The following is a 15,236-nucleotide window of genomic DNA, read 5'->3' on the forward strand; positions in this document are numbered from 1 at the left end:
AATTTTAGCGGGGCAGAAATACAGATGGACAGTTCTTTTAAATAGAATAGCAGAAAGTGAACATAACAAATTGCAGATACACTAAAATCGGCAAATAACATGATAGCATGCATCAATATTGCCTCGGTATACTCTAAACAAGCCAAAAATGTTACTGTGAGTTGTAAGACTCAACTGTTATTCCAGTCATCGACAGTTTGGGGAAGAAAAGAATGTTCTAAACCAATTGCTTGCTCCATTAAAAAGAGTTATTGCAAGATCATGTCTTGTAACACAGTCCATTGAAATGGCATTAATGGCTGACCTGGCTCAAATTCCTTGGCTGATATTAAAGCTGTATTTTAATCTGCCACTATAAAGCAAGGCCTTATATCCCCCGCATCTGCAGCTAAGCTTAAGTGCAGGGAGTGATACAGTATAAACTAAAATTAGCCTTTTATCAATTTTTTATGAAGAGTTGATACCCAATTGTTTTACTGGAAAACAATGCCACACGAACTTGTCGAAACGATATTGCAAAATCGGACGTCTTTGCACTCATGCCATCCAGTGTGGTGTGACCACCTTGGCTAGCTGACAGAATGTGGTGGTGCATGCGCACAGCAGAAGCTAATGGGGGAATCTACAATGCCATTTCAACCACTTGTATGATTTTCCACCAATTCAAACACAAATAAGCTTTTCATAACACCAATGGAAATAAGACCTGGCAGATTGAAATGCAGGAGACCGTTTTACTGGGACTGCACCACCATGACGTAGCAAATGGGAAGTTGTAACTAGGCATGTGTCAAAGAGGTTCAACTGTATTCTTGTAATTGTAGATAATGACACTGCTAGGCTTGTGCAAAATGTTCCAGATAATTTTGCATGCAGACACTGTTTATAGTTACTGTGCACCAGTATGTGGTCCTGCATTTACCAGCTTGCTCGGGATACTTTTTTCATAGCAACATTCGCATAAATCCTACAAGTGTTTTTGAAGTCTGGCTGCATGTCACTTTGAGATGCACGGGCACATTTTCTTCAGAACACAAGGGTAAATAGAAATTGTTACAACTTACCATAATTTCCTTGATTGCAAGCATGCTCCCTTCAACCACCTTTTTTTTTAGGTGGTGTGCTGTTGGTTTTAAAGTGCTAGTGCCATGCACAGGTGTGCCTTATTGCAAAGGATGGCATGGAAAGAAGGAACGTGGAATGCTTAGTTTGAGTAAATACAGGACATAGCGCTCAAGCCATCACCAAGATATGCCAAGTTGTTTTCCAGTACACTTGGTATGCTTTGACTCTTGGCTGTGGCATACGAACACATATGAGAGCCTTTATAGAGCACTTAGAAGCACTGAGGTTAAGTAATTCACATGTTTTTTATGACATGCATAAATATAACGTTCAGGCAACAGCAAATAGTGGCTGTAAGCAACCTTTCCTTGCTTTTTTTATTTTTGGTTTAAAATATGTAAGTATGACACTAAAAGCAAGTTGTGGCATGTCTACTATTGACCACCGTGTCCCTAAAGAATACCAACATCTCGGCCAAGGCATAGTGAACATGTCACACGAGTGTCAACTATAATCTTCTGTGCATTATGCGATTTTGTACCTGTCTTTCAAAACCAGCTGCTGTCAATTTTGCAATGTTCAACACCCTCGCAAAGCAGCACTACAGTAAAAAAAAAAAAAAAAAAAAAAAAACGCCCTTGCTGCACAACATTGCCTGCATTGGCAGTTATTGTGGTGCGATGCATGCTGCGTGATCACACGTGACAAAGAAAAGTTTGGCATATGTACTTATTTTACAGCAACCCGCATCCCTGGGGTTCTAAACTTTCAGAAGCTGTGCACCCACGCACTAAAACACAAGAAGACTTGGCATGCAGTTTACGATGTTGGTATTCTTTAGGGACACGGTGGTCAATAGTAGACATGCCACAACTTGCTTTTAGTGTCATACTTACATATTTTAAACCAAAAATAAAAAAAGCAAGGAAAGGTTGCTTACAGCCACTATTTGCTGTTGCCTGAACGTTATATTTATGCATGTCATAAAAAACATGTGAATTACTTAACCTCAGTGCTTCTAAGTGCTCTATAAAGGCTCTCATATGTGTTCGTATGCCACAGCCAAGAGTCAAAGCATACCAAGTGTACTGGAAAACAACTTGGCATATCTTGGTGATGGCTTGAGCGCTATGTCCTGTATTTACTCAAACTAAGCATTCCACGTTCCTTCTTTCCATGCCATCCTTTGCAATAAGGCACACCTGTGCATGGCACTAGCACTTTAAAACCAACAGCACACCACCTAAAAAAAAAAGGTGGTTGAAGGGAGCATGCTTGCAATCAAGGAAATTATGGTAAGTTGTAACAATTTCTATTTACCCCTGCGTTCTGAAGAAAATGTGCCCATGCATCTCAAAGTGACATGCAGCCAGACTTCAAAAACACTTGTAGGATTTATGCGTGTATATGTCCACAAATAATTGAAGAGCAAAACGAGAACAAGGTGAAAGCAGGAGCCGTTTCGATAAGTGGACTTGTCTTCTTCAAGACAAGTCCACTTCTCGAAACGTTGGCTCCCGCTTTCACCTTATTCTTGTTTTGCTCATCATCTTGAATTTCCATCTCCCGCCTTCCCTGTGTTTTCCCCAAACAATTGAAGAGCACATGAAAGTGTATTCTGCAAATGTGGGTGCCTGGTTTACATCAATTGCCTGCTTCCTGTCTAAATGGTGCAGCAAACCTTACTACAACCAGGTGAACCTTCCTGGCCAAAACACTGCAAAGCAGGCAATGTATGCACTACTTACCAAACTGTCAACAGACTGAAATACAAAATGTCTTTCGTGTCATGACCCAAATGGTAGAACAGTGAAAGTCCACCTTACAGATGACATATTTGCTAAGCATTTATTGGCTTGTCAGATTCACAGGGGCATCTAGTAGCCGAAAAATCACTTTACATAAAATGAGTTTCCATTTACACCAAAACACTGATTAATGCAAGCAGCATGCCGAGTCCAATGTTTGTAACAAAAAATTGTGCCGATCCACTACACTGAGCTCACCACAATTTCCCCGCAAATGCTCATTAACACCTTGGGATGGCATAACATTTGCAGTAAGCTACAAACATCTGCCCATGGGATAGGGCTGACTACTGACCGCAGTGCACAACACTACAGTCATGCAGATGTCACGTGACCACACAATTTAAACAGATGTTTCAAGCAAGGGTAGTTGCCACACAACCGAAGGCCTTGCAAAACACTTAGTAAAGCAGCAATGGGGTTATGTATTGCTGCACTTCCAGACTGGGCTGTGTGCAAAGCAGTTAGGGAAAAGTAAGAATGAGCAGTTCTTTATTACAGCGCCCAGAGTAGCATTGTTAGACAAAATGAAAAGCCCAGTGGTTGTACTGGGGAATGTGCACAATGCAGTTAACCATTTTTTATCAATGACTTAAATATATCTACACAACAAGCCCTTGGCAATGCAAGCATTCAAACATGGCACAATCTGTGTGCAGAAAGTTGCAGGTTTCACCTTTAGCAGTGGGACAAGAGCAGTATTAATGTGTGGCTACACTAAAGTTACAGGAGCACACTTAAGGAAAGTTCGGACAATGGCCTCTACAGGGAATTGCAGGTCTAGAGGAAAAGAAAAGCAAAGAAAGCAAAAGAGCAAAAGGTACTATCTTGGAATGTCAAGGAAGCAAACCTAGAATTGCATGCTGATAGTTAAACTCAAAATAAAGCTGTTACACAGCCATAACAGCAGATAAAGAAACAAACTTCTTAAATTTTGGGGCACAACGAAGACCTGCTTGAAATCTCGGAACAGCAAGGACAACAAAGGACAACTCATTACAGAGACCAGACAGCCTAGCCTACCATTATGCTACAGCAGGACAAACAAGATTCGTTTCAAGAGCATGTGACAGAAGGACAAAGAACCAAAGCACATTTCAAACAAAACTAATGGTGACCATCACGTGCGAAGAACCGCATAAAATACAAGGTATCACAATCGACCACAGGGTAACACAAGAAAAAAAGACCTCTTTTGTGCTTGAATCTCAAAGTAGTGAGCTACTTGACCAGTAAAAATAAAAGAATAATGAGAATGCCAGTGTCGCACTGTACCATGTTGCTCTTGATGTGACTAGCTTAAATCTTGCCACAGTTTGACATTACACATTCCTCTGCAAGCTCACATAATCCATACAAATTTCCCTGGAGTTGAAGGAAGAGGCTGATGGAAAAGCAACTGATCTGAGGTTTGATGAAGACTGCTCCTGCTCATGCTAAGTAAACAAACTAACAGCATAGAACAGCTACTGGCCAATAAAACAGAAGTGAAATAAACACATCCACAGGAAGAAACTCCAACACCAAGCTATTTAAGTACATTTCCTTTTAACATCAGAGTGGAAAAAAAAAGGAGCAGTTAGCCTCACAAGGCCTTAAGATGGGCACTTTAAAAGTGCTCCTGCAGAAGGTCAACTAGGATCTTGGACACTCCGTCCTTGCTGCTTCGAATGGTAAGCCGATACATCTGTGCTTGCCGGTTGGGTTCAAGTCGCAGCAAGGAACCAATTTGAAGAGCACGAGTGTGGATGATTCCGGCACAGACAAAGTTGTCTGGGTTAGGATCAATGCCATCCAGGAGCTGCATGCCAAAGCCGGAGAGCTTGCTGCGGATGCCCTCATTCTCCATGGGAAAGCGTGCTTTGAATATCTTCTGTTCCTCTTGACCAGGGCTACTCAGATTCTTCCAGCGGGAAAAGAATGACTCAGAGTTCATAATTGTTGGCTCCAAAAACTTGTTAAGAAACACTGGCAGCTGCAGAGTAAACTTCTGCTGCACACCACAATAGACGAACTGCACAACCAGTCCTGGAGCTTCTGCAAAGTCCTGAACGCACTCCACGTTGACCATCTGCTCGACTTGTGCTCCTGCTTCAATGGCTGGTTCCACAGGCTTCAACTGGATGCTTAGTGCCATGTTGTCGATTGTCACGTTAGGCAGAAAACTCTGAAACTGGGATGCAGTCTTGTTACCATAGAAGAGTCCAACACGGCCAAGATTCTGCCGAAATTCAGCCTTGACACCAATCTGCAGAAGGTCATTTTCAAATAAAATGCCATTATGCTTGCACACAAATTTTTTGAGACCCTCTTCACTAGAAACCACCACAGCTGTGCTGCCCTGTGATCCTGAAGACTGGTCTTCAAACACGTCTACTAAGCAAGCTGTCGTGCCATTTGTGGATGCTGGTGGGGCAGGTGGAGCAGTCTGGTCGAGAGAAAGGCCAAGCAGGTCCATAGTCGCAGGGGCTGTTGTTCCATTTGCAGGAGCGGCGCCATCTACCAACAATGGCGCTGCACGAAGGTTTTCCTTATTGCTGGCATTAATACCTTCAGACATGCCTGGTTTCTTGCGCTTGAGGATCGCCAGGATTGAAGACTCCCTTTCAGGAAATGGGGGCATTTCTTCTAAAACTGTTGCCAGCACATCAGGTGAAGCAATCTGGCTCAGGCTCAAGTATTCAACCGCACGCTGCTGCAACTCCGAGTCAGCACAGCGAATGTTGTTGTTGCTACCAAGGATATTCTGGATTTCAGTTTTAATCTCTGGAAAAAGATTGATGAACTTCACATATGTGGTCAGCAAGAGTGCTCTGGTACTGGCAGAACAAAGATGATACTTGGAGTGCAGTAGCTGAAACTGGATCAGTGGACTGGAACGCTGATCACCAGCAATCAAGTTGCCAAACTCTCCAAGGATATAACCAGCTACCTTGACCATGTTTTCATGGCAGGCAGGTGCTTGAAGTGCCTCAAAGACAGTCTTTGCGGCATAACCTTGCACATCCTCTCTGTTGATAACTATTTGGATGACACGGTACCAGACCTCCTCACTGACGTAGTCACCTGCAATGCGGATGAGGTTAAGGATGACATCCACATACCATGTGTAGTCCGAGGCATACTTTTCTGCCAAAATGGCGACCTTGAGGACCATCTCCTCACGGATGGAGTAGTCTGCTGTTTCCAGATATGCCAGCATCTCTGCCACAATCTCTTCAGCGTTGGACTTGTCGCACATGGCATAGAGCAGGTCAACGGCTCGCTGACGAACGCTAACATCGCGCTCCGTCTTGAGCGCGTTCACGACCGTCTCCTGGTGCTTCTTCACGGCCTCGTGGGAGAACTCCGAAGTGGCCAACAGGCAGAGACTCTCCAGGGCCAGATACCTCAGATTAGTCTCACGATGCTGTAAAAATTGCCCTAGCTGATTGCAGGCTCGCACGAGCAGGTTCGGCTCAATGACGGCGCCCAGTCGGTCCATGTGGATAATGAGCGATATCGCCTCAAAGAGCACCGCATTCTTCGCATTGGAATGCTGCACTTTCTTAGACTTGGGCGGCTCCTGAGCCTTGTTCAGGATGGTTTCAAGACACTCGTTCAGGCGACCTCGGACACCTGGGTCATCTGGGGGCGGGTAGTTCTGCAGCAGGCGCAGAAGCTTCATGCTCAGCCAGGGAGCCGGCACGAAGTAGTAAGTGTAGTCTTGCAGGTCCGTGTACGATGCGGTCACGATGCGGCTTAGCCGAGACACCGCCAAGGACACGCAACCCCTGTACTCGTCCGGGTTCTTCTTGACCAGTGCGTCAATGAGGCTCACAGCAGCCGTAACGACGCCCATGTGCTGGTCGTTGAGTAAGTGTATGATGCGCGATGTCCATTCACCGCTGGGCGTAATGTCCGGCAGGGTACGCAACAACCGCAGCAAACACAGTGCGGCGCTTTGCTTCACCACGTCAATGGTGTCGCCGGATACCAGGAGCTTGGGGATCTCGCCGCCAAAGGTCTCGGCCATCTCACGGCTTCCAATATTGGCGATGCACTGCAACGCAAGGTTCACGTGGATGGGGTTGCGGGCGCACAGGTCGTTCTTGATGCTTTGAATAATGAGTCGCATTAACTCGCTGTTCTCGTTCAACAGTACAGAGATAAACAGGTAGCCTATTTGCTTCTCGGAGTATTTGTTCGAGCTGAGCAGGTTTACCGCCTCCATGTGGCCGAAGTCAATGTCGTGGCCCAGAAGGAAAATGAACAGGAGCTTACACACGTATTTCTTCTTCTGGTAGCCATCAAGTGTCTTGTCCCCTTTAAACTTGGAACGAATGTTTGCAAGCTCCTTGTTGATGCGCTTGATCTCCGCCTCCTTGCTCTTGCAGTTTCGGATATCCGATATGAACACCGCCAGGCCGCGGATGCCGTCCCCTCGCACTGCAGGCATCTTTGCGTTCAACGAATCGGTCGACTTGTCGTTCTCTCACGTTGCTCGCTCGCTCGCACACGCGCGCGCCTTCTCGAAGTGCTCAAAACGGCGCAATTGTCGGAGAAAACGTACTATGTGCGAAGGTAACGTAAGAAACCCTTGCGACGGGCTCCGCGGAACAGCCCCTCGGGAACGCTGCGGCGCTCAGGGTTGTCTGTACTGACCGGCGATTCCGTGGCACCGTGGGTGTTTATATGGTTTATTTTGCGTGGACCAGCCTGGACAGTGTCCTGCAGAAAGCAGTCGTCACAAAGTGATTCAAAAATTATTGAAGTATATTTTTTTCTATTCCTTGGAACAGATCAATTTTGTATGCCTTTGCGTGTCTCACGAATTCCAACTTTCTTTCTGGCCTTTACGTGTTCGAAATTTAAACAAAACATGACATTCGTGCCTCAGTTTACCTATTTCCAACAATAGTTATAAACACATAAAATTTTACTTAAATATAATTACAAATGTCAATCAGTGCAAATCATTTTATATATATATATATACACACCCGGTGACGCCCGTTGCACTGCGAATAGGAAACTACGGCTTCAGTGATGCAGTGGCCGAATCGACTTATTCGGTAAACGAAACGGTATCTGCCCTACACAAGTTACATTGCGTGTGGAATGTTATCTCCGATTTCTTTTGCTGTGATTAATTATCAGGACTGTACCATAAGTCCATGGCACAACTACTGATTGATGCGCTGACAGGTAACGTCACTACTTCACCGAATATCCTTTTTGTAACTTGCACTAAACTGTGGAAGGATGGGCGGTATGATAGTATATTAATATACTTGCACAGTGCCTAGCAGTGCTACTTGATTTGGATTGACGTTAAATGGATTTAATCCGTTCACCGATAGCATTGTTGTGGTACAGTGATTCCTAATACACCATGTTTACTGGTGCATGCGGTCGTACACTTTCATGGCTCGCACGTTCGTTGTGTGCGAAGACCATCGCTATTGCATTTTATGTCCCACCCGTTTTTGTGTCCTCGATTTTCATTGTGCATTTAGTAAGTTGTACGAGCATTTAATGGTTTTTTTTTTTTTGAAGGCTCATCGTCACTATATAAAGGCTAGGGTGTTTGTTCAGCGCGGCACTTGGTGCTGCGGACCCACTGGCACCAACGTTCAAAGATTGTGTTTACGTTAAATGTTGCCATGGAGTGCTTTCCTTTTTCTTTTCTTCGTAAATATGCATCTATGACGTAATTTGTAATTATTCATTAAATGCTCTTTTGTGCTATTTTGTGATATATTTGGTACGTATCTCCATCTGCGTTTTGTTTGGGACCATGCTTGGGAGGGCTGAAACAGCATGTCGAGTACCGTTATCGTCAAGTCTTCAGAAGCGATCTGTTATTGATAATCACCGATTGTAACACTTAAAACAAGTGGGAGAACCATGTCACCAACAAGCAAAGGGATGCACAAGACACGCGCTCTGCGTGCGCTCGGTCAACTTGCACTGTTACTATTTTGTTGTTGGTTTTAAGTGGGCACAATCCAAGACATTTCGAAACGTCCAGGCAAGCATTGTACATTACTGGGCGAGCATGAGAATAAAACTCTAAAGTGTATTAAGGCAATGGAAAGTTTGTATAAGCGCTTCTTCAGAGCGGTTTTGTGATGGGTTGTGCTCTATATGTCGAGTCACACTTATTACAATGAAGAGATCCAATCAATCAATGTAAGTTGATGAAAGCAAAACCTGTAAGCTGTGCTTCCTGAATATGTTGTGTACCTCGGTTTAGCTCATTGTTTTTACTTTTGAAACATGTGATACAGAACAGTTAAAATAAAAAGTTACAAGTCCAGGACTTTTGGCACTTTTTAGTGGCACCTTCTAACATTTGTAGATTAATACTAGTAGACAGTGCAATCTTGCTAATGTTGCATTCGACTGATCGCTTTCTCGTGCTCTAGAGTGCTCTCGCGGTGCGCTTTACATTCGGCTGGTCGAAATCAAGCACTCGAAATACATTTGCTTGTTTCATTCAGAGCACTCATAGGCGTTCTTGCCTTCAAGCTAGGAGTGCGACCAAGATCTGACAGAATCTTGATGACGTGGCTACTCCAATAGCTCTGGTAGTAGCTCAGCATTCAGCTGGGGCAGGCTTTCTTTGGCTCCAATGATGAGAGGGCTCCACATTGCAGAAACCAAGCTGGAGCGCAGTAGGAACCAGTCACGTAGTACCATAAGTACGTATCACAAACTGGTGTGAGGCATAAAAAAATTGTCATTTAAATAGCACAAATTGACAGTATAGCACGTTTGAGGTCAAGTGCCTCTAAAGTAAACTGTGTTTTGCGAGCAAAGTGAGAATGTCTATGAGCACTGACTATATATACTGTACATAATCTGGTTGTCCTTATGTTAGCAGAACTTGGTCCCTCATTTCGTAACAAAATAAGGCTCTTATGGTGCTGTTTAGATGAGCATGCATGACGAAGGGAACCTAAGTTCTACAAGCTTTTCCCTCAACCCCCATTCATCCGGTATAAGTGAGCATCATTCTGTACTTATAATACTGCACCTTACAGGAAATGTCCTGGATGCCCAAACAGTTTTAGCTGTACAGCAACTTCTTGAGACTAGCCAACCAGGAACTCAAAATGAGAGGGGTAGGTACAAGTGCTTTTTTTTTTCCTTGCAAGTTCTATTCCTGAAATGCTTTACAAGTTGCATGCAAGTTACTTGACAAGAATTGTTTGCATGTGGTAAAGGCTCAAAAAGTGTATCACTTAACAAGACTGTCATTTATTCATTGATTTGTGCTGTCAGTTCTTGCCACACATTGCTCTGGAGGGATATTAATTTGACAGTCTTGGCATCACTAATTGAAAAGGGGTCGTATTGGCCAATTAACAGCTAAAAGGCCAGTTTCCAGAATAGCAGCTTCACCACCTGCTACCAGCATAGAATTTGGTTCATAAATTACTAGAGCAATGGTGCAGCAGCTGTGCCGATTGCGCCAAGAGGGGTCGTTTACGCCATCCTGCTTTAAAACGGCATTTTTGCTGAATATTGCACCAATCCTGTGCCAAATCAGAAGAACGAAAGACCCCTCTTGTTGGTGTGACCTTCATAGTAAAACTGAAACCAAAATCTGAAGCAAGCTGTCATCTTAATCATCCTGGAATTCATCGGAGCAGCCGTAGTCACTTCATTTGCTGTCTTCATGCTTTTGTTGCATTTCTCTCTTGCAAATGTTCCAGTGTAATGCTGCTGTATGGTCTTTTTGTTTCTGTCGTTTGTGCTGCAGTTCAGTATTTCTTGTACCAGTGGCTTACAGAGTTCACTCTGTAAGCCACTGGTACAAGAAATGACTCGAGGAGAATGTCGGACCGAAAAGAAGCCTCGTATAATGTGTGATTGTACAGTATCATACTTGCTGTTGATGCCACTTAAAAATATATTGTAATACGTGTATTCAACTGCTGTTGTATAATTTGCTAATGAGTGGGAACCTTCTTCGCAACCCTGCACATTTGAAAGAGCATGTTTTGTGGTTGTAATTTAGTCAGCTTACATGTTCCATGGCACCACCATCCAGGAGAGATTGTGCACATTAAAAGAAATGTGTGGATGTCTTCCCTGTAACTTTAGTTGTGCACATTTTAGGACGTCGTCTTGCTGACATGCCCTAGTTCCAGGAACTTTTCTTTCCTTACTCACTTGAAGCACATCGAGTACGCAATGCCTGTTGTCTCAATTGTAGAAGCAGTTTTATAGGGTGATATACGGCACAATAATTAAACTGGTTTGGTAATGTTTAGCCTGAATACCTCATTGACACACACAAAGCCTGCTCCATTATATTTATTGACTTAATATATCTGGTATATAAATGTCTGTTGGACACTGCACCTAAAGTGCTTGTTGCTGTGCCAAATCAGATTTTTGCCTGTGCCAAAAGGTTAAATAGCTGTTCCACCACTGCTAAGAGAACTCTGGCATTTGTGTCTATGGAAGCTGTAAGCATTGTGGTTCAGTCGGCATGGAAATGATGGTCAGTACGTGGATTTACCTAAAGTTCATCCTTCTGGCTTCATAAGGCTTTGTGGCATTGCAAACTGATCATCTTCGGCGCATTATTGCATTACAAATGCAGCAGTTTGTAGTATGGCATAGCGTCAGATAGAAAAAAAGGTTATTCAGTCAGTTGGTTGATCCAACAGAAATATGTTAGCATTAACTCTTTGCAAGCCTCAAGTAATTAACTAGATGCCTAAACAATGCCACAAGGCTACTTGGCAATGCCTAATAAATGTCACTTCATGCCTTGTATATTGTGTTAATCGTGTATGTTCACTTTCATACATCTTGAGCTTGTCTTCTGACACTATAATTGTCGTAGGGCCTCCAATTTGGAAAAAAGGAATTACTGTCAGTTTGCTGCCAGAGCAAGTATCTGTCGAAATTATTAATTTATTTATTTGATACTTTAGGCCTCATTGAACGATGCAGAAGGGGAAAATAAAAATAAATACAAGATGTAAGAATTTCATACTGAAGCAACACAAGACAAACTATGACATCCAGTGTTAGTAACACAGCAACACATCAAGAATAAATGTCTAGTAATATCAGTACTAGGAATTCAAGTATTGTTCCATTCTGTTATTGTTCAAAAAAAGAAAGATTACTTACTTGTGCTGTATGGAGTAAGAGAACAGGCATGGGGTGGCGCATCATGATTTGCATATTCAATGGTTTCATGCAGATGACAGTGCTTGTCACTTATTACTTTTTAGCAAAAAGGGTAACTTGACTCATTGAACTTTATGCCACTCTTGTAATGTTAGAACACTAAGCTGTGACATAAAATCTGTTGACAAACCAGTGGGTCTGTGCCTGGAGAAATGGAGAAAATGAAATGGATTACTTTATGCTGAATCGTCTCAGTTGATGTGAAGTTCTTTTTGCCTCTGCAGGCACATTGAAAAGATCGCCTAGATAACACTGACTGTAGCACACTGTAACTTGTTTATTCCGACTTCGCCTTTATCGTCATCTTGTCAACATCTTCCTCCTCATACAATGAGTTAGTACTAAATAAGTACTCTCTCCACAACAAAGACATTTGTGCCTTCACCCATTCAAGTGCTTCAAAGTCCCACACTCGAACATTATTCGTCCATGTTGCTTCCGTCCACCACACCTTTCTCTCCCTTCCCTGAGGCTACCAGCAGCATAAGCTTCGGCGAGGGCAGCCTGCAGCAGCTGTCTGATGCAGCAGCAGAAATAGGGTCCCTCACCCGGCTATTGTGTTGGCCTTATAGGCTTGCTGCGACCTTGTCACAGTAGGACAAAAAGTCCTGTCTTCCTAAGGCACAATCACTGGCACGATACACCTTGCACCATGTTGCCTTTATCGAAGAACAGAACCAGCATGGCACTCCTTCACAGTACAAGGCTGCCCTTGTGGCAAAGCCTTCCATACAACAAATTCATGGAAGTGGCGGTTGTGAAAATTGTCCACAAGATTGCCTCACTAGCAGCTTTCTAGCATTGCTTTCTTCTTCCCTGATTGGCATGCTGTAGGCCTCCTTTGTTTCCTTGCAGAATAGAGTGTGCAGTGCAGTGGCAATGACAGGCCACGTGGATGATTCACTTGGCCTCTGGCATTATTGAAACCAACATGCAGCCTCTTATGGTCCCTTGCATAGTGGGGAGTGCAAATGGCGATGTTGGAGCCACGTGGATGACTCACTCAGTCTCCAGCATTGTTCAAACCAGCATGCACCCTCCTTGGGTCCCTCGCATAGTGGGGAGTGTAAGTGGTGATGTTGGGACCATGCAGATGGACTCACTTCGTCATTCGCACAGATAAGCCTAAAAATTTCCAATGCATTGACATTTGTTTTCTTATAGAGCACTGTGCGGGCATGCCCAGGGGTGAGGTCTAAATTTTATGTATTAGCTGGTGGTTTCTGTTCAGAAGGGAGTATTCTTTAATTCATGTTTTAGGAAACAGAGCTTCTAGAATGATGATGCACATGCATTATAAATGTGTTGATTCCAGTTGAAGTTGTTCGCTATAGACTCCAAGGTATTTGCACTCGGTTAATCTTGTAAATGATTCATATTTAAAATTACACAAAAACGATAGGCTGGTTCTGTAATTGATCATCTCATAAGTACTGTTTTGTTCTCACTAGAAGCTTGAGAACAAGTTAAGGACTATGCAAAGAGAGCGATGGAACAAAGAATTCTAAGCATAACGTTAAAAGACAGAAAGAGAGCGGTTTGGATCAGAGAGCAAACGGGTATAGCCGATATTCTAATTGACATTGAGAGAAAAAAAATGGGGCTGGGCAGGTCATGTAATGCGTAGGTTAGATAACCGGTGGACCATTAGGGTTACAGAATGGGTGCCAAGAGAAGGGAAGTGCAGTTGAGGATGGCAGAAGACTACGTGGGGCAATGAAATTAGGAAATTTGCGGGTGCTAGTTAGAATCGGCGCAGGACATGGGTAGTTGGAGATTGCAGGGAGAGTCCTTCATCCTGCAGTGGACATAACATAGGCTGCTGCTGCTGCTGCTGCTGCTGATGATGATGATGGTGGTGGTGGTGGTGCTGGTGGTGGTGGTGGTGGTGGTGATGCTTCATATTCCATTTTCTGCCACCACCTATGAAGGCGGTGAAGGTTTACATTAAGTGCAAACTGATCCTATGGTTGCAAATTTCACTGAGCAGTACGCTGTCATCTGCAAACAATGTTATTTTCACTGGTTCAGTAATTAAGGTAAGGGTGACATTTATATATATAAGAAATACAAGAAGTCTTAAAGCTCCTGGGGAACATTGGAGGTAACAGGGAGTGAATTCGAAAAACAGTTTTAGAGAAAAAAGTTGGCTGCAGTTTATTAGGTAAACACAAATCTGAATAAAAAATCTTGAAGATGAACTTCGCATGATAAAGGAGATAAAAGTCTTGGCTAAATATGAGAAATAATATCAATCTGAAAATCCTGAGGTTTGTTGTGTAACAGTGGAGTAGCTTTTTCCAGAAGCCATGCTGGAATCTGGTGAACATGCTTCTCTCATCATGGACTCAAGTTATGTAACTGTTATATCCTTAAAAATGTTACAGCATGAGAATGTTAGCTATGTGGGATGGTAACTAGAAGGGATATTGCCCTTTTTGAGCTAAGGTGAGATGAGCTCTGTTCACTGGTCTGAAGGAAGTTTAGTTATTTATGCCATGTGACGATGAGGAACTTGAAGATATCTCTGCACAGCAACAAATAAAAATGTTCGAAATAATATTACAGCTACACGACACCTTTGTCTTCACTATAATTAGCATAGAAAAGCACACCTGACAAGGAAACAACATTTGTTTTAGGAGAATGTGATGAATGCAGTGATATTTTCATTCGCGCTGAAAATGAAAAAAATGCTGTGAAAGTTGGTATTAAAATTAATAGCAATACTTTGCATGTTTACAAGGAGTGCACTGTCATGCATTATCTCATTTAGTGGCTTTTTGTTTTTACCTATAATGTTCCTAACATTTCTGGCAAATTCTGCATAAAATTAAGCAATATGATTTGAAAATACTGCTGGTTAACACAATTTACTGTTTGGCTAAAAATTCTTTGTGGGCCAAGAACAGTGTTCTGAAAAATATGCTTGTTTTAGATGCTTGCTTTTTCTTTTTAGGGTAAAATGCCTCCCCTAACCCAGAGGGGCAGCTCAAGAAGGCTTTACTTGTGTTATCAGTAACAGCGATTGCAAATTTCTTTGACTCTGTTCCATAATTTCTTTGTAGAAGTGATTATGGCAGAGGTCAAGATAGTGTAATAAACTTTTGTCTCAGGCACACGAGAAATTCTTTGCAGTAATGTGTTCAGATGAAGGGGTGCAGT

The 15,236-nt window shown here is 43.0% G+C and overlaps 2 protein-coding genes across 5 annotated transcripts in view; one reads left to right on the plus strand and one right to left on the minus strand.

Moving 5' to 3' along the window:
- Positions 1-2,894: 2,894 nt before the first annotated feature.
- On the minus strand, positions 2,895-7,521 carry LOC142592725 (AP-2 complex subunit alpha-like). Its single transcript, XM_075704324.1, has one exon. It carries the CDS (start codon positions 7,309-7,311, stop codon positions 4,483-4,485), a length of 2,829 nt encoding a protein of 942 aa, XP_075560439.1. The 5' UTR covers positions 7,312-7,521; the 3' UTR covers positions 2,895-4,482.
- A 372-nt stretch (positions 7,522-7,893) lies between these two features.
- Positions 7,894-15,236, plus strand: part of LOC142592732 (zinc finger protein 341-like) — an 85,517-nt gene continuing 78,174 nt past the window's right edge. The window contains exons 1-2 of one of the 4 annotated variants that reach the window (XM_075704353.1): positions 7,894-8,060; positions 9,902-9,982. In XM_075704353.1, coding sequence (XP_075560468.1) covers positions 8,030-8,060; positions 9,902-9,982 — 112 coding nt within the window. In that variant the 5' untranslated portion in view covers positions 7,894-8,029. Of the gene's footprint in view, positions 8,061-8,212; positions 8,371-9,901; positions 9,983-15,236 lie in introns of those variants that run through there. The other 3 variants (XM_075704363.1, XM_075704345.1, XM_075704336.1) reach the window with 3 other exon arrangements.

Source organism: Dermacentor variabilis, chromosome 1, assembly GCF_050947875.1.
Source record: "Dermacentor variabilis isolate Ectoservices chromosome 1, ASM5094787v1, whole genome shotgun sequence".
In the NCBI taxonomy this organism is placed as follows: Eukaryota; Metazoa; Arthropoda; class Arachnida; order Ixodida; family Ixodidae; genus Dermacentor; species Dermacentor variabilis.

Bases quoted from the DNA above. Each gene is read 5' to 3' on its own strand.
- LOC142592725 (XM_075704324.1), bottom strand. From the start codon at position 7,311: ATGCCTGCAGTGCGAGGGGACGGCATCCGCGGCCTGGCGGTGTTCATA.